The sequence below is a fragment of the Diachasma alloeum genome, unplaced genomic scaffold (genome assembly GCF_001412515.2).
Source record: "Diachasma alloeum isolate Michigan unplaced genomic scaffold, Dall2.0 Dall_scaffold_00203, whole genome shotgun sequence".
Taxonomy (NCBI): Eukaryota; Metazoa; Arthropoda; class Insecta; order Hymenoptera; family Braconidae; genus Diachasma; species Diachasma alloeum.
Window position 1 is genome coordinate 1,460,836 of NW_021680368.1, and position 24,119 is coordinate 1,484,954.

At 34.1% G+C, this 24,119-nt stretch overlaps 1 protein-coding gene across 1 annotated transcript; it reads left to right on the plus strand.

The window, feature by feature from the left end:
• The first annotated feature begins 587 nt into the window (after positions 1 to 587).
• On the plus strand, positions 588 to 16,362 carry LOC107036052 (protein kinase C). Its single transcript, XM_015253774.1, has 11 exons — positions 588 to 792; positions 1,411 to 1,473; positions 3,198 to 3,545; positions 5,437 to 5,497; positions 7,129 to 7,366; positions 9,577 to 9,608; positions 10,578 to 10,648; positions 10,864 to 11,026; positions 11,894 to 12,454; positions 13,466 to 14,058; positions 14,961 to 16,362. The coding sequence occupies exons 3-11, from the start codon at positions 3,213 to 3,215 to the stop codon at positions 15,123 to 15,125; spliced, it is 2,217 nt and encodes a 738-aa protein (XP_015109260.1). The 5' UTR covers positions 588 to 792; positions 1,411 to 1,473; positions 3,198 to 3,212; the 3' UTR covers positions 15,126 to 16,362.
• The last annotated feature ends 7,757 nt before the right edge of the window (positions 16,363 to 24,119 follow it).

Consider the following 24,119-nt stretch of genomic DNA (forward strand, 5'->3'; position numbering starts at 1 on the left):
CCTCCCCTCCCCGTCAAAAGAAGCCAACACCTTCCAAAAGTGCACCCATAATTCTAAAAACGTCTCCAAACCATCACGATTCGTTAAAAAAAAATTCGCACCTCAAAATTTCCCCCAAAAATCCTTCAGCCCCCAACCCACCCTCCCCCTAAAAATTCTCAAAAGTGTTCATTTTATCCCCCCTTCCCCGTCAACAAAAGCCAATACCTTTCAAAAAATAATTCTTAAAGCCTCTTCAAACCATCACGACTCGTTAAAAAAATTTTCGCATCTCAAAATTTCCCCCAAAAATTTTTCTCCCCCTCCCCTTAAAATTCCCAAAAGTGCTCTTCCCCCTCNCCTCTAACCGACAGAGCGATCCCTCAAAAATAGCCCCAACAAAGATAGAGAGACCCCCCACCCCGCGCGCCCAATCGCGAAGTGCGCACACCCGAAAGCGCCACAGCCCAACACAATCGACTCCCCACACACACAGCACGTCAAACCCCCCTCCTCTCCCCCTATAGCAGCCCGCGCCCGCGGACCAATCGAGCGAGGTGAAAGGGGAGGGGAGATGTTCTCTCTCAGTTAAAGGGGCAACTCTCGGGCGCTCGCCGCGCGCACAAGCCCCACCAATCGAATTACCAAAAGAAAAAAAGTCCCTCAAAAACCGTGAAAAAAGTGGTTGAATAATAATAAAAAAATCCGCACCAACTAGCAGTTTAGTTGAATAAACAAAGTACAAATAAATCGGTTGATATTAATGGCTGTCAGTGGTCGTCGCAGCGTGAGAATTTCTCCGATAGTCGTCGTGTATGTCAATTTAATATCAATTGTTGGCAGGATTAGCGAGTGTTTGTTGCAACAAAAAAAAATGATTTTCCGAGGGTTTTAGTTGTTTTTAGGGGTTAAATGAGGGTCTTGAGACGGGGAAATAGTGTTGATGTAATTGGGAAGAGTCAGAGTCACTCGTAATGGAAATAAAAATCGTACACTCGGCCAAGGCCCTCTCCTCTTCCCTCTCGTCGTTCTCCTCTCTCTCGCACTCGTGGAGTTTCACTCTGCGCTCGCGCTTCCGTTTCCTTTTCTGTCATGTACGTTCTGCTGGTCTGGTCAAAGTGTTTATGTATAACGGAGTGGACGGAGTTGGATGAACGTGTGAGGATTCAGGGAATTGTTGAGGTAATGGGAATGATCGCGGGGTTGTGGAGATCGTGGGGCTCTCGGTTGTGGAGGTGAGGATGGGAAGGATGATTCCTTCGGGGAGAGCATCTCGGGGCGAGGAGGAAGGGGTCGGGGAGTCTTGGGGGTCTAGGGGTGCTTCGGGGGTCTTCTAGGGGTTTTCGGGGGTTACGAGTGGCTCTGGGGAGGGGGGACGTGGTCAGTGATTATTGTGGTATTTATGAGTTTATTTATTTTTGGATTGCACAGTGATAATAGAGGGACGACGGAGACCGACACCAGGAGCAACAACGGGTTAACATAAGAGCTGACGTAAGAGCATTTTTTTTAAGGGAAGGGGCTGCTCGGGAGGGGGTAACTTGGTTTTTGTGGAGAATTCAATTCCTTGTGACAACAGGTTATTTTTTCTTTAAAATTTCACTGGTGGGTTAGAACCAACGAAACAAATATTAGAGTCAGCAGCGAAGACCCACGATAAGTAATTGATTAATTACATTTTGAAAATTTTTTACGCAGAGGTTGGGGTAAAACGGACACTTGACTTTTTTAACTTCCCGGGATAGGGAAGTTGTTTTAAATGTTAATGAGGGCGGGTTGGAATGTTGATAAAATTTAATCATTTTTTTTCAATACAAAGAACAATTCTTTCCCTTTGTGACGAGCCTAAACTGAGCTCAATTGATCAATTTGTTTCTGAGGTATGAATAATTTTAAAAAAGGATAAAGTGTCCATTTTACCCCACCCTCCCCTATTTCCTTTGTAATATCGAAGAAATACGACAAGTAATTAATGAATTACATTTCCCAAATTTTTCACATCGGGTGACTATTCTGAGAAAAATAATTATTTTTGCTAAATATTCATTTACTTGAGACAAGCATTTATTTTTTGAAAATCGTCATTCAGAGGTTACGAATCACAACATTTAGTGAAAATTTAAAGCAACAATTCACATTTCAGCATTTTTTTGCGTAATTTTCTGTCCAAAAGTAGCTCGTCCATTTATAGGGCTTTTTTTTCTTACATCTAGAGAAAATTGGACACTTTTTTTCCCACAAAAAATTCTACTTATAGCAGACGTAATTGCATTTCAAAAACTGAATACAATACTATCCGAAAACAAATCCAAAATACAAAATCAACTCGAGAGTTACTAATGGACCAGAAGTTTATATATTATACTATAAACAATACAATTCGTAAAAGTTTGTTGATACTAGCTTTTAAGATATGTACATATGTAAATACTGTCTGTTTTTTCTTTGAATAAAAACATTGTTGAACAAAAGTAGGCTAAACAGGTCAGTTTCTGGACGATTTCAACTTGCATTGAATATTCCATAAATAAAACGAAAATTGTGCTGATGATTTCACCTATCAATAATATTGCTCGTGGATAATCATGTAATCAATTTTTTTTTTCTAAAAAATAGTTTAAAAAACCATGAGCCTGTCGTCCAGAAATTAAGGGTTTCGGCTGCATTCAACGATTTCTTAATTTAATTATTCTTTGTTCTGTCATTTTCACTTCAAATAATTTTTTTCTGCTAATTAACACATTCTTAAAGGTATGGAAGCCATCATCTCCCAATTTAGGTGATTCTTTTATTTTAGATCCTACCTGGAAACTCGAATTTCCCTTAACTGTCCAGCAATTGGCTTGTTCACCCTATTTACGAGATGAGGGTCTTGATCTCGATGATAAACGGATTTTTGATCATCTATTAGCAAAACTATATTGACTATGTTGTGAGGAGAGCAATTTCCCACTTGTTTTTTCCCAGTGTAATACATTTTTCTCTTAAAAATTTTCGAGCTTCAACTCTCCTGATAAAAGTACTTCTCAAGAACATTTTTTTTCTCACTGCAATGAAAAATTCGAAAGTTATCCCAATGAATCAGCCCCAAGTAATTTTTTATTACCATTCTTCATGCAACAGTTCCCTGCAAACACTTCCTCATTCTCCCCGGATGACTAAACAACTCTCCAATAATTTTTTCATCACGATTTAACCACACTAACGTTCATTTCCAGGAGTTAATCGCAAAGATGTTCACGGGCACAGTAAAAGTGAAGATATGCGAGGCAGCGGGTCTGAGGGCGACTGACAAGCACCGAAAATTTTGGCAGGATGCACCACCTATAATCGACCCCTACGTGCTCCTCGATGTCGACCAAAATCGTCTCAATCGCACATCAATAAAGCCAAAAACCTTCGATCCCGTTTGGAACGAGTGTTTCACTCATGATGTTCAAGCTGCTGTTATGCTTGGACTCACTGTATTTCACGATGCTGCACTACCACCCGATGACTTTGTTGCTAATTGTAGAATTCCATTTGAAGAGCTTGTGAGACGTGAAGATGAAACCGCTGACTTTTGGGTAATTTTATTAATAGTTTATTGCAGTTGTAAAATTTCACTCAACGGGGGGCGAAGGGGGCAAAATGAAACACATGAGAAATGAGTGTTCAGTACAATTCAGGATTTTTTTGTCTAGTTGGGGGTCAAACGACCCTTGTGGAGGTTTGTGATTGAGGGTTAAACGGTTTTAAGAGTCAAACGACCTTCAAGTACATTTGAGGGTGAGGATCTGAAGGTTCTGAGGGTCAAACGACCATTATTGACAATACGAATTCAAGGTCAAGTGGTCTTGAGGGTATAATGGCCGCAAGGACGTTTGTAATTAAAGGTTAAATGGTTTTAAGGGTCAAAACACCCGTAAGGACGTTGAAAGTGGTGGAAAGGTCTTGAGAGTCAAACGACCTTCAAGTACGTTTAGAGTTGAAGGTCAATAGGACTTGACCATCACAATACTTGAGACCGTCTATGGTCAAGGGTTAAATGACCCTTAAGGACGTTTATACTTGAGGGGCAAACGGTCTTAAGGGTCATCAAACGTTCAAGGACGTTCGAAATTGTGGGTCAAATGGGCGGGAGGTGACCCTCCAGAACATGGAAAAAGTTTAAGTTTAAGGCGCAAATAGTCTTGAAGGTCAAATGGCCCTCAAGGACTTTTCCAATTGAGGGTCATTTGACCCTCAACTAAAAACAAAGAGACAAAGCTTTCTGAATTGTACCAATTTTTCTTGACATTGCCTTTCACGTCAAAATTCACTCCTGCCACGTTTCAATCCTTCACAATTCTCTTACTCCTCCCCAATTTCACATTATTTTCATTTCTACAAATATCTAAAAACACAAAAAAAACATTCGATGACTTCCGGAAGACCCTCACACGTCACCAACTGGTCATGAACTGCCCCAACAGACTTTATCCATTCACTTTGCCACTCCTCCACTCATTCGTAGAGATGACATAACTGACGTAAACCAAGTGATAGGGAACTGATAACGACCAGATGTCCACGAGAGTAGGGATAAGACAGTCTCATGTTCGTACGACGTTATCTCAAGGTGTACACAGGGATTTTCAACTCCACATGAGCCAGAAACACGAAATTCATCTTTCTAATTTCGTAATTATCTCCGTAACGAATCACTTTCAATCACGAAAAATCATCAGAAAACATTTTTTGTTGAAGATGAAATTCTGCACAAAAAATGTTTTGTGACATTTTTTCGTAGAGCTAATCGTTATGGAGATGAGTCACTAATTGACGCATTGATAACGACAGATGTCCACGAGAGCAAGATAAGACGTTTTGAGATTTCCCTGACGTTATCTCGAAGTGTACACAGGGATTTTGAGGCCTAATTAAACTGTAGGATGTGTCTACAGTCTTGGGGCATTACTCACTCAGTTTTTATTCGTCTTACGTGCGGTTTCGTTGAAAAATTCGTCGGTTAATTGCGTTCTACTTATGAGAGTCTCGTCTGGAAATTTTTTTGGATTTTTTAGACCGTAATAACTTCTTAACGAATGGTTTTAGGAGACAATTGCAGAGAAACTTTTTTGTGAGGAATTTTCTCAGCTACAAAAAATGTGTTATGACAATTTTTCCTAAAACCACTCGTTAGCGAGATATTTGCATAATTAGAAGGGAGTCTTTGCCTTAGTCTTTATATTTCCTCGTTTTTATTCAGATTTCTTTGACAAAATGCTGCACACGCATAGGAATTACGGGTGCGTCAAGTGTTTCAAGAGACTCGTGGACATTCATCACGAGACTGTAGTGAAAAATGCATTTTTGTATAGGAAACAGACAGTGGTGAGACTGAATTGGGGGGACAGTGGTTTATTAAATTATTTCTCGTGTGTTTTTCGTGATTTCTTATCTCTACGGAAGCTAATGTGGAGGATTTAATTTTAGATCGACCTCGAGCCACATGGGAAACTGAGGGTCCAGATAGACCTGAAATGGAGCAACCAAGGTACTTTGATTCTTATGTGATTTTTCATGACTCTTTCTGGAAATTTTTTCACGGCAATGACTGCAAGAATATTTTCTTCATTCATTTGAGAATATTTTGGATACTAGGGGGTCTAGGAGAGAATGTAAAAGGACTTTTTTTAGACAAAAATAAGTTTCAATTGAATTTCAAGAAAATTCATCATTGAAAATTCAGAATTTGATGGGAAAATCAATTAGAAATGTTCATTTCAGTTCTATTATTCCATGAAAATTGATAAACATCAGGAAAATGCAAGTACAGGTATCCTCGAATTTCCAATTAATTGGAAAGTCATCATTGTTTGATATTGAACATTAATTTTTTGAGTGAACGTTCAAGTAAATTTGGAAATTTTCGTCCGCCTACTTTTTAAAAAATTAGAATTATTTGGGATTTTCAGTTAAGTTTGAAATTTAATTATTCTATGAATTAGTTAATCCATAAATTAACTAATTGATGAATTCATTTATCAATCCTATTTCTCAATTGATCAATTTATTTATGATTATGATAGATTGATTAATTTCTTGTGAATGCAGCATTTACAAGAATAAATTGGTGTATGGTTTTTAAGAAATAGTAAAATAACTGGAGATAATACCTCGATTACGTTTTATAATTTACCTGGAATGCAGTGAAAACTGTGAATTTCAATTATTCCATTTCATTTCATTTCAATTATTCCATGAAAATCAATAAAAATCAGGTAAATTCTGTTAAATAAATTCTTGAAATTTCAAGAAATTGAAACTTCAGCATAATTTTATACTGAATATTCATGTTCTAATAAAAAATTCAAGTAAATTGGGAAATTTTCGTCCTACTGCTCTTTAAAAATTTATACTTCCATTGATTTATCATTGAAATAAAAAACATTGAATAAAAAAAATTATTTTCCGAATGACCCAATACATAAATTAACTTTTTCATGAATTAATTTAGTTATCAATTCTGTTTCCCAATGGACCAATTTATTAACTATTTCATCAATAAATGAATTAATCGATTGATAGATCGTAACTAAACTAGATTTCATTTAAATTGTTCTACGAAAATCAATAGAAATTAGGAAAATTCAGTTAAATAAATTCTTCAAAGTTCAATAAATTGAGACTTCAGCATAATTTTATACTGAATATTCATGTTCTGATTGAAAATTCAAATAAATTGGGAAATTTTCGTCCTACTGCTCTTAAAAAATTTATACTTCCATTGAATTATCAGTGAAATAAAAAACTCTACTATTTTCCGCATGAGTCAATACATAAATTAACTTTTTGATTGATTAATCAATCCTGTCTCCCAATTGACCAATTTATTAATTATTCCATCACCAAATGAACTAATCAATTGATAGATCGTAATGAAACTGTAGATTTCATTAAAATTATTACGAAAATCAATAGAAAACAGGAAACTTCTCTTAAATTTCAATGAATTGAAACTTCAACATAATTTCATACAGAAAATTCATGTTTTCAATAAAAATTCAAGTCAATTGGGGAATTCTTCTACTGAAATTTCAATGAAATGTGAAAATTCACGATTTTCCAGTTGATTTTTTTCTCACATTGTAATGTCTCAATTAATTTTCTCCTGCCATATTTCAGATCAGCAAGCTGGCTGCAGTGCAGATGCAGTAGGCGAGAGTGTTGGATCAGGTGGTGGAAAGGACAGTGGGGCTGTGACAGGGAGTATGGAGCCACGTGGATTCACCGAGCGTGGACAGGGATTTAATCGACGTAGGGGTGCTATGCGTAGGAGGGTTCATCAGGTCAATGGGCACAAATTTATGGCCACTTTCCTCAGGCAACCAACATTCTGCTCACACTGCCGTGAATTTATTTGGTGGGTATTTGTGGGAGCTTTTGGGCACACGTGGGCATTTTGGTTTGAAATTTTTCCCTTCATTTTTATATTAATCCGAAGGTTTTGAGTATTTATTACCATAAAGAGGATTACTAGGGTGCACCGCTTGGGGGCAGAGTTGAGGATCTCTCGCACGTTTTCTGTGGGTCAATTAATTAATAATTAATAATTGGGAAAATATATGAGAGATGAAGTGGTGCAGAACAGGAGATGAGGCAAATAATTATTGTGGTTTCTTGAGTTTGGTGATATCTTTGAGAGGAAGAAAACATTTTGGAAAACAAAAATATGTTTGAATTTTTGTAGCGAATTTGATAATTTATAAAACATGTCAGGGATTTTTGGATGGATTCAGTAGTTTAGCACATATTTACGAAATAGTGAACATCAAATTTGTGTTAGAACGTAAAATCAATGAGTTAATGAGTATCTTGATTATTGATGGATTTCGTTTACGAGTGACTTTGGAAGAACATGTGTGAACAATTGTTTGTAGAGAATTTTTTGAGCTGTAAAAATACTGTTGAAGTTTTTAAATGATTTCATTAATTTCAGAAATATTCACAGAAATGCTAAATTAGTCTATTTTTAAAGAACGTCTTTGGGCATTTTTCGATAAAGCCAGCAGTTATAGAGATATTCACAGGATAGTTTATAATTTTGTTCGATCAAATGTAAAACCAATGGATAAGTTTCTCAGTTTTTTATTTATCTCGTGAACTAGTGTTTTTGTAAAAAAATATTGAAAGGCCTTTTCTGTAGCTGAGAAAGGTCTTTACGAAAAAACTCGTGAACGATTAACTTTGTGAGAAAAAGTTAGAATCCTTCTTTCACTATTTTCAGAAAAAATTACAATCTAAAGAATGTAGAATTCTTTATTGAAGGCCCGGGTGTACTATCTTTCGAATGTTATCTGGATTTTTTTTTTCTTTCGTAATCAAAATTGTCAATTGAGTGGTACATCATGTAGAAATTCCCAAAAATTTGATAGAATGATAAAAAAAATAGAAAAAATTCTGAACTTTTTCAAAGAGCGTTTTTAATTGAGATTCAGAATGAGTTGAAAAAAGTGGAAATTACAAATATCTGATTCGCTGTGGCAAATTATCTATTAGCTGTCATTTTCCATGGTGGATAACAAAACACTAACTCCTCATGGGAAGTGACAGCTAGGTATCTCAATTTTCAAAACAGTGGTATGTAGTCATCTGCCATTTTTATGTGATAAAAGTGTGATTAAAAAATTCTCCAAAATATTTACGAAATCAGTCTTCCCCCTGCATGATATTGGGTGACAGATCGCCATTTGCCACCGTAAATCAGATACATTTTTCAATTTCCTGTTACTCAACTTATTCTGAATATAACTTAAAAATGCTCTTTGAAAAAATTAAGAATTTTTTCTACTTGTTTTTGATTATTCATTCATAATTTTTCAAAACTTCTGCATGATGCAGGACTTAATTGACAATTTCAGATGACGAAAGATGAAAAAAAACATCGAGATAACGTTCGAAAGATAGTACAACCGGGCCTGAAATGGCAAAACAAATTCATTAATTTTATAAACGTTCATTTACTCAACTGATGAACGAATGGTTTCACCAAAAAATGTCAAGACCTCCAGAAAATTCCATTGAAGCCAATAATTTAAACGATATTCCCAAAATAATTAGTAATTCTTTCAAACATGAAACAAATAATCTGGTTTCTCCACCTCCCATTCATCTCCTGAGCTAGCCAATTGATAAACAAATTGTCAAGACACATTTTCTGTAATCAATTACATAAAAAATAATTAATTTAGATATTTAATTTCTTCAATGAAATTCTTTATGAGAATGTTCTCATTCTTTGACCCATCTCCACCTGTTCTTCGCCACTTCTGTCCAAACTTAGTCAAACAAAAATAAATTCTGGGGACAACTGCATGTGGATTACTTCTGATTGTGTCTAAAATCTCGAGACTCCTATAATCGTCTCCATTTGCACGCTTTGGGTTATCTCGAATTAATTGGGTACAGATGAATAAATCAGCGAGGATAAACAGTGGATTGAGATAGTCGTCAGTGCCTCAAGTATTTATTTCCCTCCCAAATGGTTGGAGAGAAGAAAAAACGAACAATTTGTTTTTTTTTCGATGGGATATCACGGAGATAATGTGACGTGCTTTGTCTGTTGTATTTCAGGGGCGTCGGAAAGCAAGGCTATCAGTGTCAAGGTGAGGAAGACACAAAAGTCATGTTATTAACCGAATTATTTATTTATTTTTTTCCTTAATTCTTCAGCCTGAGATGTTTGATCTTTATCGTTAATTCTCTGTTTATGATTTTCTGCGTATGGAGATGGCTCTTGGGAATTATTTATCTTTTTACTTGTCATTTTATTAATTCGGCACTTTAATTTGTCCGGTTTTATTAACACTTACTAAGCTTTCACAGGATCATTAATATATTTTGAATTTTCTTATACATTTTTTTTTCTTTTAGGAGGTGCAAGGTTTATTTATTTTGTTTTGTAATGGTCGAAGGCGCATTGATTCGGGAGTAAAGAGCTGGAGGGGAGGGGTTTAGGGGAAAATGTCAGAATAGCTTTTTTGCAGAGAATTTTATGGGCTACAAAAATGATTTTTGATGTTTTTCGATAAACCCAGTGGTTTCTGAGATATTTGAGAAACGACATGTGGAGAATTTTATTTTCAATTCATGTCAAAAGACATTTTTTGCTCAGAATTTTATGATTCACAACAAAAATTTTCTGATATTTCTCTTTTAAAGAATAATTGTTTTTCTAATTCTGTAATTATCTGGATAAGGATAAGGTCTAAGGCAAAAATTCACTAGAGCATTTTTGGGGAGAATTTTATGCTCTACAAAAAATATCTACTGACATTTTTCCATAAACCCCTCAGTTTTCGAGATATTTCCAGAATACTGAACAAACATTTCTGATTCACCACTTTACTCCAGAATTAAATCTTTTCCAATTTCCTTTCGCTTATTATTCTTCGTTCATCGAAAACTAAAATAATCATTAGCGATTTTTGGAAAATTACCATCGCAGGGAAGTTTCCGAGGCGATTTAACAAGGCATGAAACAGCTTTTAATGTGCAAAGTACCAGAATTTTATTTTAATCATAACAATTTCCTGAACTTTCACACGATAATTATGAAAAAAAAATATTTACAGTTTGCACGTGCGTTGTTCACAAGAGGTGTCACAGACTGGTGGTCACAAAGTGTCCTGGTATGAGGGAAGAGGTACGTCATGGAATAAAAAAACTTATTCCCCCATTTATCACAATTTTTCATTGCTATTTTTATGCAATAGTTTTTTTTTATGTTATCGCAATTGTGTAATACTGCCACGTGTCCGTGAGGCCACTCGATGTTGATGCTTTTGTTTTATCTGCTTCGTACTTTTCTTTTTTTCTCGTTTTGTCGTTTGAAAAAATAATCACGGTGGGACGAATCAGGAGAAGAAAACTATGTTGCAGTCTAATGAAGGAACACAGGGACAAAGATTCAGTGTTAATGTACCACATCGGTTTGAGGTCCACACCTTCAAGCGTTTCACATTCTGCGATCACTGTGGATCGCTCTTGTATGGATTAATTCGACAGGGACTTCAGTGTAAAGGTAATAAGATTTTTTAAATTTTTTTATTTGAGGGTGTGGTGGCATTTAACGGCTGACATCAGTCTGAGACTTTTCGAGAATTGAATTCTAAAATTTCTACCAGATCGTTAATTTATTAGTGAATGGGTGAACATAAAACATTGATTTTTTTATTTTGATTACTGTCTCTAATGAGTGATTATTCATTTCTTGGTGGAGTAATTAAGGAATTAATCGATTGAGAGATGTAATTGATGTAGAAATTGATTCATCAATTGATTTAGCAATTCACGAAATCTAAAAATCAGAAAATTTTCAACTCCACTGAAAATTGAGTGGAATGCTGAATTCCTCAACAGCAGGAAGATGAGAATTCTACGGCTCACTTGTATTTTTAATTAAGGCCCGGGTGTACTATTTTCGAATGTTATCTGGATTTTTTCATCTTTCGTAGTCCAAAACTGTCAATTGAGGAGGACATCATGTAGAAATTTCCAAAAATTATGATAGAATGATAAAAAAAGAGAAAAAATTCTGAACCTTTTCAAAGAGCGTTTTTAATTGAGATTCAGAATGAGTGGAAAAAAGTGGAAATTACAAATATCTGATTCGCTGTGGCAAATTATCTCAATTTTCAAAAGAGTGGTATGTAGTCATCTGCCATTGTTATGTGATAAAAGTGTGATTAAAAAATTCTCCAAAATATTACAATTTTTTTCTAACATTACAATGGTTTTGTTGTAAAGTTTCAAATGTAACGAAGATGTCGTCTCATGTTACATGTTACATATCCGAAAATACACATAACTTTTTAAAGATCTTATTCTCGACTGAGATATTTCACCAATTTTTTCCACAAAAAATCCACAATTATCTTCTCCCTTTCAGTTTGTGATTTAAACGTCCACAAGAGATGCCAGAAGAACGTAGCCAACAACTGTGGCATCGACACAAAAGCAATGGCGGAGATCCTGAGTACTTTGAACATCTCCCCAGATCAACAGTCCAAAGCCCCAAGGATCAATTACAAGCCCAGCTCCTCAAGTAGTTCTTCGCACACCTCAGGCCCTGGCAAGCAATCCTCACAATCAGGGAACACTGACGGCACTGGACAATCCAACGAGCAAGCCTCGTTGATCGATCTGACCCCCCGAGAGGACGAGAACGAGACCAGAAAGTTCTCCCTCGATGATTTTAATTTTATCAAAGTCCTGGGGAAGGGCAGTTTCGGAAAAGTTATGCTGGCTGAGCGCAAGGGAAATCCTGACGAGGTTTTCGCTGTCAAAGTCCTGAAGAAGGATGTGATAATTCAGGACGACGACGTCGACTGCACAATGACAGAAAAAAGGATTCTGGCACTTGCCGCCAGGCATCCGTTCCTCACTGCACTTCACAGTTGCTTCCAGACACCTGAAAGATTGTTTTTCGTTATGGAATATGTTAATGGAGGTATTGTCATTACTATGAGTTATTCACTTAGATCCAACAAAATAGTGCGTTATTTTACGATTTCAAAGGTCTTGACATAAGATTTTCAAAAGTATTAATTCAGTTTTCAATGAATATCTCGGAATGTAAGGGAGATAGCAAAATTTTTGTTAGAACCTTTTTTGTAGCTCTCAATTCGCTCGATAAAAAAGGTTATTATGAAAATTTCGTTATCTCCCTTCGATTCGGAGATATTCCTCAGATTGAATTTGAAGCCTCAATTTTTTATCCTAACCCAATGATTTAATTTGCCTTACACTGTCCAGAATACTCTGTTAAAATTTTTTAGCAGTTTCGCTGAAATTTCGAGGAATTAACGAACTTATTTGACTTTTCATTAGCAAATTTCGCAGAATTTTGAATTACTTGAAAATTTAAGAATATATTTCCCTCAATCTTTAATTTTCATTTTCTTCGATTTGTCCCCAAAATATTGAAATTTCAATGACAAAATTCCTTGAAATTTGAGTGAAACTCATGTAATAAATTTTCTCAAGAAGTGTACACTAGTTTGAAGGAAAACTTTTGACTAGCGTAACGAAACAATCTCCGTAAAATATTCTACCTCTTGGTTTAAACAATTAACCACCAAAAATTCGTGGATTTCCAGGTGATCTCATGTTTCAAATCCAAAAAGCCCGTGAATTCGACGAGACCCGAGCTCGATTTTACGCAGCCAAGAACTCATTTGAATTGTCATTAGCAAATTTCGCTGAATTTTAAATTACTTGAAAACTTAAGAATATATTTCCCTCCATCTTTAATTTTCATTTTCTTCGATTTGTCCCCAAAATATTGAAATTTCAATGACAAAATTCCTTGAAATTTGAGTGAAACTCATGTAATAAATTTTCTCAAGAAGTGTACACTAATTAGAAGGAAAACTTTTGACTAGCGCAACGAAACAATCTCTGTAAAATATTCCACCTCTTGGTTTAAACAATTAACCACCAAAAATTCATGGATTTCCAGGTGATCTCATGTTTCAAATCCAAAAAGCCCGTAAATTCGACGAGACTCGAGCTCGATTTTACGCAGCCGAGGTGACGTTGGCCCTCCAATTCCTCCACCAGCACGGAGTCATCTACCGTGACCTGAAGCTGGACAACATATTACTGGATCGCGAGGGCCACTGCAAACTCGCTGACTTCGGAATGTGCAAGGAGGGCATCGTCGAGGGCCAGACAACGACCACATTCTGTGGTACACCCGATTACATTGCCCCGGAGATCCTCCAGGAGTTGGACTATGGGGCCTCCGTGGATTGGTGGGCCTTGGGGGTCCTCATGTACGAGATGATGGCTGGACAGCCACCCTTCGAGGCCGATAACGAGGACGATCTCTTCGAGTCCATACTCCACGACGACGTCCTGTACCCAGTGTGGCTGAGTAAGGAGGCTGTCTCGATCCTCAAGGGATTCATGACGAAAAATCCAGCGAGACGTCTGGGGTGTGTTATTGCCAATGGAGGGGAGAACGCCATCAAATCACATCCTTTCTTCCAATTCATGGACTGGAGGGCACTCGAGGCGAGGAGGGTCAAACCACCCTTCAAACCAAAAATAGTAATTATTTTTTTTATTTAAAATTATTTTTTAGTTTTTATTATGCGAATTTGAGGGAATTATTGGGGATTTGAGGGCTTTGTTGTTTTTGGGAATTATCTCGTTACCCTCATTGTACCCCTCGTGACCCTTAATCTGAGCCTTAATCTGACTACTATTCTGAACCTTATTCTGATCCTCATGACCCTTAATCTGACCCTCGTGACCCTCATTCTGATCCTCATGACCCTGACTCTGAACCTCATCAGCCTCATTCTGACCCTTAATCTGACTCTCGTGACCCTTATACTGATGCTCGTGACCCTTATTCTGATCCTTATGACTATTATTTTGATCCTCATGACCCTTTTTTGAACCCTTCCTCTGACCCTTGTGACCCTTAATCTGACCCTTGCGACCCTTAATCTGACCCTTGTTATCGTTCTTTGAACCCTTAATCTGACCTTTCTCACTCTTACTTGGACCATTATTCTAACCCTCATGACCCTTATTCTGACCCTCATGACCTTTATTTTGACCCTTGGATTAATTTTGAAATCTTACTTTCGAGTGCCAAATTTTTATCACCAGAAGTCGATTTGGATTTTTATAATATAGAGATATTAATATTCAACCTTGAATTGACTTAATAATAAGAAAACTACTTTTAAATTACTCTCTAGTGAACAAGTGACCAATTCTTTAACAAACATGTCATTCTACTACAATACGAGCCCTAATTTCAGAAGATCAGATTAGAATTGATGAAATAATCAACTGAAAAATTGTTTTCTTGCTCCTGGAATTTCTCTCGAAACGTCTTCCGTCCTCAATTTCGTCAATTTATCCTGTTTTCCCACAAAATTATCTCCTTTATTAATATTAGACACTGTAATGTAATCAATTATTAATTTTCGTTTCAGAATAATGAGAAAGACGCGATGAATTTTGACGCTGAATTCACGAAAGAAGAGCCAGTCCTCACGCCAGTCCACCAGTCTATCCTAAACTCAGTGAATCAAGACGAATTCAAGGGTTTCTCATTCGTCAATAAGGACTTCAATCCAAATCGCCTTGTCACCCCCTAATGAGCAATATCATCCCCCTCTGATGATAAATCGAACGCCGAAAAATCACAATCGACTGTCACATGCGTTCGTGCGTTGTGTCGACGTCTGTCACGTCGATTATTACCCCCATGGAGCACAAACGTCATGGACAATGCACAGGTAAAACCTCGAACGTAATCAAGGTCTTATCTTCAGTTATTTACCTATTCTTTCAATCCATTGATAATTTCATTTTGTAAATGATGAACTCTCAATGAATAAATCAATTTACCAATTGATTAATCCATTTATTGATGGAATAATTGATGAATTGATCAATTGAGTGGTAGAATTGCTAAATCAATTGATTAATTAATTGATTTATCAATCAACTGATTGAGAAAAATGGGAGAATTGACATTTCCCACAGAGTTTCATGAAAAAGTCATAATTTTTACTTGAAAAATGACCACTAATGATTTAATTAGACATCAAACTGTCCACAATACCATGAAACTTTGATGGAAATGTAAAAAAACTCTTAAGTGACCAACATTTTACCGAAATAATCACTGAAACCTTCGATGAGATTGAGATTTGAACGATTATTTTATCAAATAATTGTACGTATCGGTTGAATAATAGTTCATAAACTACTGATCGATGGAGATTAAGGTGCAAGCACTTGAAATTGATTTTTAATGGAAAAGTATGATCATGAGATTATTATACAGAGGAGATCGAAAATAACAAAAATTTATCGTATGATTTTGAGATGATTGACATCAGTTCCCTGGTGGTTCTGATGAACTATAAATAATATAAATATTTAATAAATATTTTAGAATAATGCCTAATGTAGTTGAGCACAGGAGGAGCATTCACTGAGTTTAAATCATTGATTGAGAGTGAAAAAATTCAAAATGAATTTTTAAAAGTTTTTTAATTACTTTTGATTGATTCTGTTGATTAATCATTTGCACCTAGGTACTCTTACGTGTTGTTTCTATCTAGTTAGGTATGTCAGTGGCTTGCGAAACAATTGACTTAAGGAATCTCGGTATTAATTAATGCACATCGTCCTTAGTAGAGCAATGATTAATTATTAATTAACGAAACGTCATTATCTGGGGGATTTTGAGAGGGGGAAGTGTCCAAAAATATTTATTCGGGTCATTAGGGGGGTGAAATGCCGACAGGAGTTTATTGTTAGTCACTTGAGGTGACGGATGATTAATTAAGTAGTGACGTGGGAAGAAAATTATTAAATTTTTGTGGAGAATTTATTCCTTTTTAAAAAATGTATTCTGTCTTTTTTTGCTGCAGTCGTTGATGAAATAATTCTTATTCATAACAAATTTAATGAATTAATAATTCACGATAATCCATCAATTATCATTAATTAAAAAGTGGTAATTTTGTAATTATTTCGTCAATGAGTGAGTTTAGCAACAAATATTTTTTTATTATAAAAATTATCAGAAAAATAGTTGTTCAGTCATCTGCTCTTCCTGATTACTTCACTAATTAATTAATTACGAATAAATTTAGTTAAAAATGGGGCAATTCTTAGTCACGTTTCACTAGTGATTCTCGTACTTAATTAATCGTTCTTAAGAGAATTAAATTACAAAAATTGATTGAAGTCAAAATTTTATTTAAAATTATTTATTCAAAGGAGAAAGTTTTTTTTCATTACAACCGATCGTTGACAGAGTTGGGAAATTCGATGGTAAATCAGTACTGGCGATTCTAATGTTTTTTTTTTCGAGAATTATTGATTAATTAGTTGATAATTAATATTAGTATTCAATCGTGAATTGAATTAATGATAAGAAAAGTATTTTTAAATTATTGATTAATGAACAAGTGATTAATTCTTCAATTGACATGTCAGTCTAATGCGATACAAGCCCTAATTGCAGAAGAATTGATGATGAAAATTGCTGAATTTATTAACTGAGAAATTGTTGTTGTGATATCGTTGTCGTATTAAATATGGAAAAATATTTTTATTTAATTTTAGTTTTTAGTTGATAAGAGATAAGTCGAGGGATTATCTCGCTTCCTGGGCCGTGAGCCTGTGCGGGACTCGCGGAATGCGGAAGTGACAATTTTCGTATTCATACTTTAGTAATTTAATGATAAAAGTAATTATTAATGAGGAATTAATTGTAGAGGTAGATGAGGAACAAATTTACCGTAAATTTGTATATTCTCTCATTAATCGTCTTGTGTTTCCGTCGATTTTTCACACTCTCAACGATTCTGGTTATTTTTTTTTTAATGATACAAATTGATTATGTTGGGGAGTGGTAAAACGTAAGCAGGGAAATGTTATTTTGGTGATTGTGGATTTTTCTCAATGAAGAGGAATGAAGGGTCAGGGGAAAATGTGGGGAGAAAATGTTTAGTGGCTAGACGTGTCTGACATACTGAAACAATTAACAAGACTGTTTTTATTAAGATTGATTATCTTTCTAATTATTAGTTTCAGGACAAAAAATCTGGAGACATTTTTTTTGAGAATTTTTTCTTTTACCACTCATTACCAGAGAAAGCCACTAATTAGTAAGGAGGTGGGACTTCTTGGAGTCTTGTAATTGTTTATTGAATTCGATTTAGGGGAAAAATCATGAAATTTCGAATTTCACTGAAAATTCAAGGGAATTGAACAATTTGAGCAGCAAGAGGACGAAAATTCTCTTACTAAATTTTCAATTAGAACTTGATTATTGTGAATTGTTTCTGAATTTTCCTGGTTTCCAATTTCCGTGGGATAATTGAACCGAAATTCATTTTCCTCTCTTTTCAGGTTAAAAACCTCGAATGTAATGTTAACTTCAGTTATTTCACAATTGTGGCAATCAATTGACAAATTTCTTTTTTTTATATATTTTTGACTGATCATGTATTTCATGATTGTTGAGGTTTAGAAGATGGCTAAGTGGTCCTCAGCAATTTTAGGGCAGTTGAAATTGAACGGAGAATGCCTCCGTCTAAATTATCCCTAATTTAGACTTTAAGATAATTTTTAGATAATTTTGGAATATAATTTAGACTGAGAAATTCTTCGTTCAGTTTCAATTATCCTAAAATTGCTAAGGACCACTGAGGCCATCTTCTGAAAATCCACAATTATGAATTGACAATTTTCATTTTGTAAACCCACAATTAATTGACCAGCAATCGATGCTGGGTTTTTTAATTTCATCAATTGAAAAATAGGATTGATGAACATAAGTAATTCCTCAATGGATTTCCCAATTAATTAACTTCGAAAATCCTGAAATTTCCATTTCACCAAAAATTCCATGGAATTCCAAATGTTTTACCACCAGTAAGGCGAGAGTTTCACAGCTCACTTGAATTCTCAATCGAAACCTGAATATTTAGTACAAAATTTCGCTGAATTTCCAATTCATTCAAAATTCAAAAGAGTATTTACCGGAATTTTCCTAATGTAATAATATAATATAATATAATAATAATAATAATAATTATTATTATTATTATTATTATTATTTATAATTTTTTTGTTAAGAATTATAAATTCTTAATAACAAAATACCTTGAAATATCGATGGAAATGTCGCTTAATGACGATTCCTCAAAAAATATTCAACATTTTAATTGTTTAATCATCTTGTTAATGAGTGGTCTGAAGAGGCAATTTTAGCTGATTTTCAGATGAGATATTTCCACATTTATCATCACAAAATCGTCTCGACACGTTGTACCACTCCCCACCTGAACTCCTCAATTCTCCACTGAAAAATAAACTAAAAAAACTATTAAATGGAGGAAATTGAGTAAGCAAAATAATATTAAAAGGGTGCAGAATATAAAAATCGATGCGAAACGGTTAGTCCGGCCTACGTTTAGCAAAAACAAGAATTATTCGCATAATTTTGATGATAAAGATTAAAAAATTATGAACTTTCATTGATAATTAACACGTAAGAATGAGCATATAAATAAATTTCGAGTAAGGTTGAATATTAGGTAGGTTAATAACAAAAACCAAAGTCTTCGTTCTTGTGTTGAGCTTGTGAATGTGTGCGCGAGGACGTCGGGAATGTCCAGAAACTGTTTTTTTACTTTTATCAATTCTCTATTAATTTCCTCTTCATTCTCGAATTGATCAATCTCTGTGGTGATTCATCATTTGTTTCATCAAGTGTTTGATTGTCCCGTAATGACAGAAGGTTGAATAATTGCCGTCCTGATCACATCGATTGCGAGTGAAAAATTTACCGATGGAAAAACGATTGAATTTTCAATTTCAATATTTTTTTCTTCTATATACTTAAAGAAATCACCGCAGAGATTGATGATTTTTATGATGATTTTTTGATGATTTTTATACGTTTGTTTAACATTTTTTTACATTTTTTCCTGATTTTCGTCGATAATACTCCCCAGTTTCTTCTTATTTCATCGATATCTCCAAAACTATGCGGTTTAGCAGAAAATGTCATAAAACTTTTTTTGTAGGAAATTTTCTACTGAATTAAAAAGCTCTTTTGACATTTTCCTCTAAACCCGCTAGTTTCGAAGATATTCCCTATTTTGTCCGAACCAATTTTTGAAAAGTGACAAAATATCGTGTGTATTAATTACTAATTAACAAATGATGAATAAACAAATAAAAAATATAAAGTGAGAGCGTCGAAAGCAGAGCTTTCGACGTATATATTGCGTACAGAGTCTATGCAGTACACTAGAGATCTATAAACAAACAAAAAAAACTAAACAAAAAAATGAACAAAACCTAATGAATTACCAGAGAAAAAAAACTACCTGGCCCCTCATTAAATCGCGCTGTCCCGTTCGATGTGATTTTTTATCGCTAATTTATAGTCTAAATAACTAGCGTAATGATAAAAAACAAAGATAAATGAATACGTTGAATGTTAAACTAAAAGAATTTAATTAAATTGAGAAGAAAAAAATTCAAAAATGTGAAAAAAAATCAACAAAAAAATATAATAACATTAATTGTCAGTAAGATATTATTGTAAACGTCGATATGTCTATAACGTGCTTGTGTTTAGTATCTAGATGATGAAAATTTATTGATTAAATTAATTGTTGATAGCACCTGGGCTATGGTGCGGGCACAAGATATATTTAAACGATTATTGAGTGAAAGAGCCCATTTACGAGAATTTCACAGAATTTGATGTTGAAAGTGTTAAAGTAAAATGCGTTATCCTCGTACCTAAATGATGTATATGCAGGCTCGATAACTGCTGAAGGCTGACGGGCACTTGCGGTCATTTTTTTTAGATTTTAAGGAGACACCGAGCACCGTTACGATGTATAGAACAATTGCAATTGAGTCTTGAGATTTTTGATTGATTTTTTTTATCATTGGAGGGGATGAGGGGTCATGTTGGGGGGGGGGGAAGATCCGGGTATTTCCTCGGTTATTGCTACGAGCAATAGACGATTGATTCGTTGATTCATTGATTCATTGAGCTGCCGAGGTGGGGAGATGGACTTGTGCATGAGAATTTTTGAATCTTTAGTTTGCGGTGATTATTTTAATCGTCCTGGGAAGAGGGGGTTTATTCAATCCATTCATTTTATCCATGGAATAGTTAATTATTGGATCAGTTGAGAATTAGGATTGATAAGTGAATTAATTCATCAATCCATTTGTCAATTGACTATTTCAAAATTTGTGAAACTTCAAATTTCAGCGATTTTAGCAATAGGAAGATCAAAATTTCCCAACTTTCTTGAATTTCCAAACAAAAAGTGAATATTCATTACCAAAATACACTGAATTTTCAATTGACTGGTAAATTTATTCATCGGTGAAATGATAAATGTTTGAACAATTTAGAAACAGGATTGATAAATGATTTATTCAATGATCGATTTGAGGAAGATCGAAGTTTTCCAACTTTCTTGAATTTTCAATCAATTGAAAATGAAATAATTAAACTGAAATTTACAGTTTTCATTGATTTTTCATCAAATTGTGAACTTTTAATGATGAAATTCCTTAAAACGTCATTGGAACAATCACTTGATTAAAATAAAAATAAAAAATTATTAAATAAATAATAATAATAATAATAATTATTATTATTAAATTATTTAAAAAAAAAAAAATTCTTGATTAATTTTTTTTTTTTGTAGTAGAAATTTCAGCCCAAAAGTATCAACATCGCAATTAAATTCCTCTCGTTAATGAATGATTTTACGAAAAAACAGTCCTCCCTCTCCCAATATAATTTCAAAAAAATCGCTCCAAACGTTCTGCACTCGTCTGCTGACCCCACTTCGCCCTAACGAATTAATGAACAATGTAAAATCCCGAAAAACATATTTCTGAAATAATAATTACGTTAATCAACAGTCTCAGCCACGTGCCACAATGATTTACGCTTCCCAATGATTTAATAATATTTTTAAATACCAATTTAATGAATAAGTGGATGAACAAAACGAGATAAAAACGATAAGAGATTAAACTAAAAAGCAAATATATGAATATCACAAATACACTCTGAGCGTTCTAGTTAGTAAGACAGTGCAATGCCTATTTAAGCAGATGAATCAAGAGAATAATCAATCACTTCTTTATTTAAAAAAGAGTCAACCAAGCAAATTAACAGTTATTTTTTCGTAATTAGTTGATTAACAAACTGCTGAGCGGTTAACTCCTTAATTTTTTTTACTGATAATATATTTTTTATTCAATGGATCTCGTTCAGTTTTTAATTGACAAATAAAAAGGTACGATTGCACTGATCAATCGATCGTTCGATTGAGATGAAATCACAATTTACCAAAGACGTACAACTTCCCCAGTAATTAATTATGTGGCACTGTCCAGTGAAGAAAAAATTCAATAAATTATTTGAATTCACGTTTTAAGTTCACAGTTTAACGAACAAACGCACATGCCTCGTTTAGCTTTACTAGTTAATGAATTAATGATTAAATGAAGGAGAAAACAATCTAAAAATTGTCACAAATTAATGAATAATCAACCGTACTACCTTGAATACATGACAGAGCAGATCACTAATTTAAAATGGATCTGATGAATACAAATTTAATGAATTAATTATAGTTATTATTTTATTTCTTTCATTTGTGATAAAACAAATTATTCACGAAATGCTTCACTTTTATTTTTCAATCTGCGAATGTCTCGAAAAGTGATGAAATAAAACGTAAAAAATCACTTTTTGTTGGAAATTAAATTCTGTAAACAAAGGTTAAACATTTTTATTTTCATGCAGAGATTCAGAGGAGAAAAACCGAAAAATTATTGAAGAATTATCGCTGACTGTTTAATTACATCCTGCGGTAATTAACGTTGAGAATTTATTATCAATGGTTATTATTAATGACTAATTAAACCTGTGCATTAATTATCAGCATTAATACATTTAAAAATCGATAATTGCGTAATTAATTTTGTAATTATTGTAATGTTCATTGCCAATTGTTTATGGTTGTATTTGTGTAGTCGATAAATTTAACTTTGTTTAGATGTTTTTCATTCGCTTGAGTGTTTAGGAGCCTATCGTGGTGAGTTGAGGACAGAGAAATGATGGAATTGAGGAGATTCGAGTGGATTTTTCAAAATATTTCCAGATCTAGTGGATTTGAGAGAAAAATAATTAACTTTTTTCTGGAGAAGAAAATTCTCTATAAAAATATTCTCTGGTATTTTATTACATTACGACTCATTATCGAAACAATCCCAGAATTTGAAAAAAAATCATTCAATTGATTTAAATGATCAGTTTGTTCATTAGCTAATTATCTCTTTAATGAGGGTTTTTCCATCAAAAAATTATTCTGAAGATGTTTCTTGACATTTTTCGCTAAAACCGTCACGAAAACTCCACTTTCATCTCCTCAAACAAAGCAAATAATAAACAATTACCTGAACTGTAAACAGAATGGAGGCCGAGGCAAAATATTTAATTAATCAATGATGAAGAGATGAATCTACAAAGTGTACCTTTTGCTGCGTTCGAAAGTAATTATTACCAATTAAATTAATTATCCTCGTTATTCTAAAAGCACGAGAGAAGGAGAAAGACAAGAAATTGATTAATGAATAATTCACCCTGTGTATGAACAACTACCAAAAATTGCCCCAGTAAATAGAACAAAATAGGATAAACGAACAAGTAACGCTTTCGGTGTTTTCAGACAACAAAACAATGAGAATAAAAAATGAATGATAAAACGTGATGTTTTATTGTATCCAACAATGACGGAGATGCATTGATTTAAGAGTGAATAAAATGAGTTACATTGAAATGTCGTTTGAAGTGAGAGAATAAAGCAAGACAAAAGAGTGAAAAAAATCATCCAAATGTCAAGTACATTTATTACCTATATTTACTGTTATTTACTGTATTTAGAGTCTCCTGTTGCTGCTGATGAACGAGCGTTTTTTTCAGTCTCGATCTAGTTCAATTGTCCATTTATTTCCCATGTTTTTTTGGGTTTATGACGAATGGAGTTATGTCCCGTGGAGATGCTAGTGGCGGACGTACCTTAAATACCGAGAATATTGTCGAATAACCAGTAATTAATAATTATTATTATAATGATAATATGGTGCAATTGTTATTTCTGCGGAGAAGTGCAGACTTCAGGGACGTTTTTTGGGAATATCTGGGGATTGGGTAGATTTCGGGGAGAAATTTTTCATACGTTTTTAAAAATTAAAAAATATTTTCCATCACTTGTGCGTAAAATGAAAATTTACGCACAATTTATTATTTTCCACCGGAAGAGAATTTTTTGTCGTCGATGTTTTGGGGTCTTGTGTTATCAATAACGAAACTTGAATATCTTTCGAAAAAAAAACATTTTCATATTTTACTGAAAACAATTATTATTATTTCAAATGATCGATTTTATATATTTATTCACTCATGCATTTTCGCATGGACGCAATTGGCTAAACGTTTCAATAAACTATTGCATTATTTTTTTTTCAATCAAATTCATTTGGATTCTTAACATTCATTCAACACAATTTTT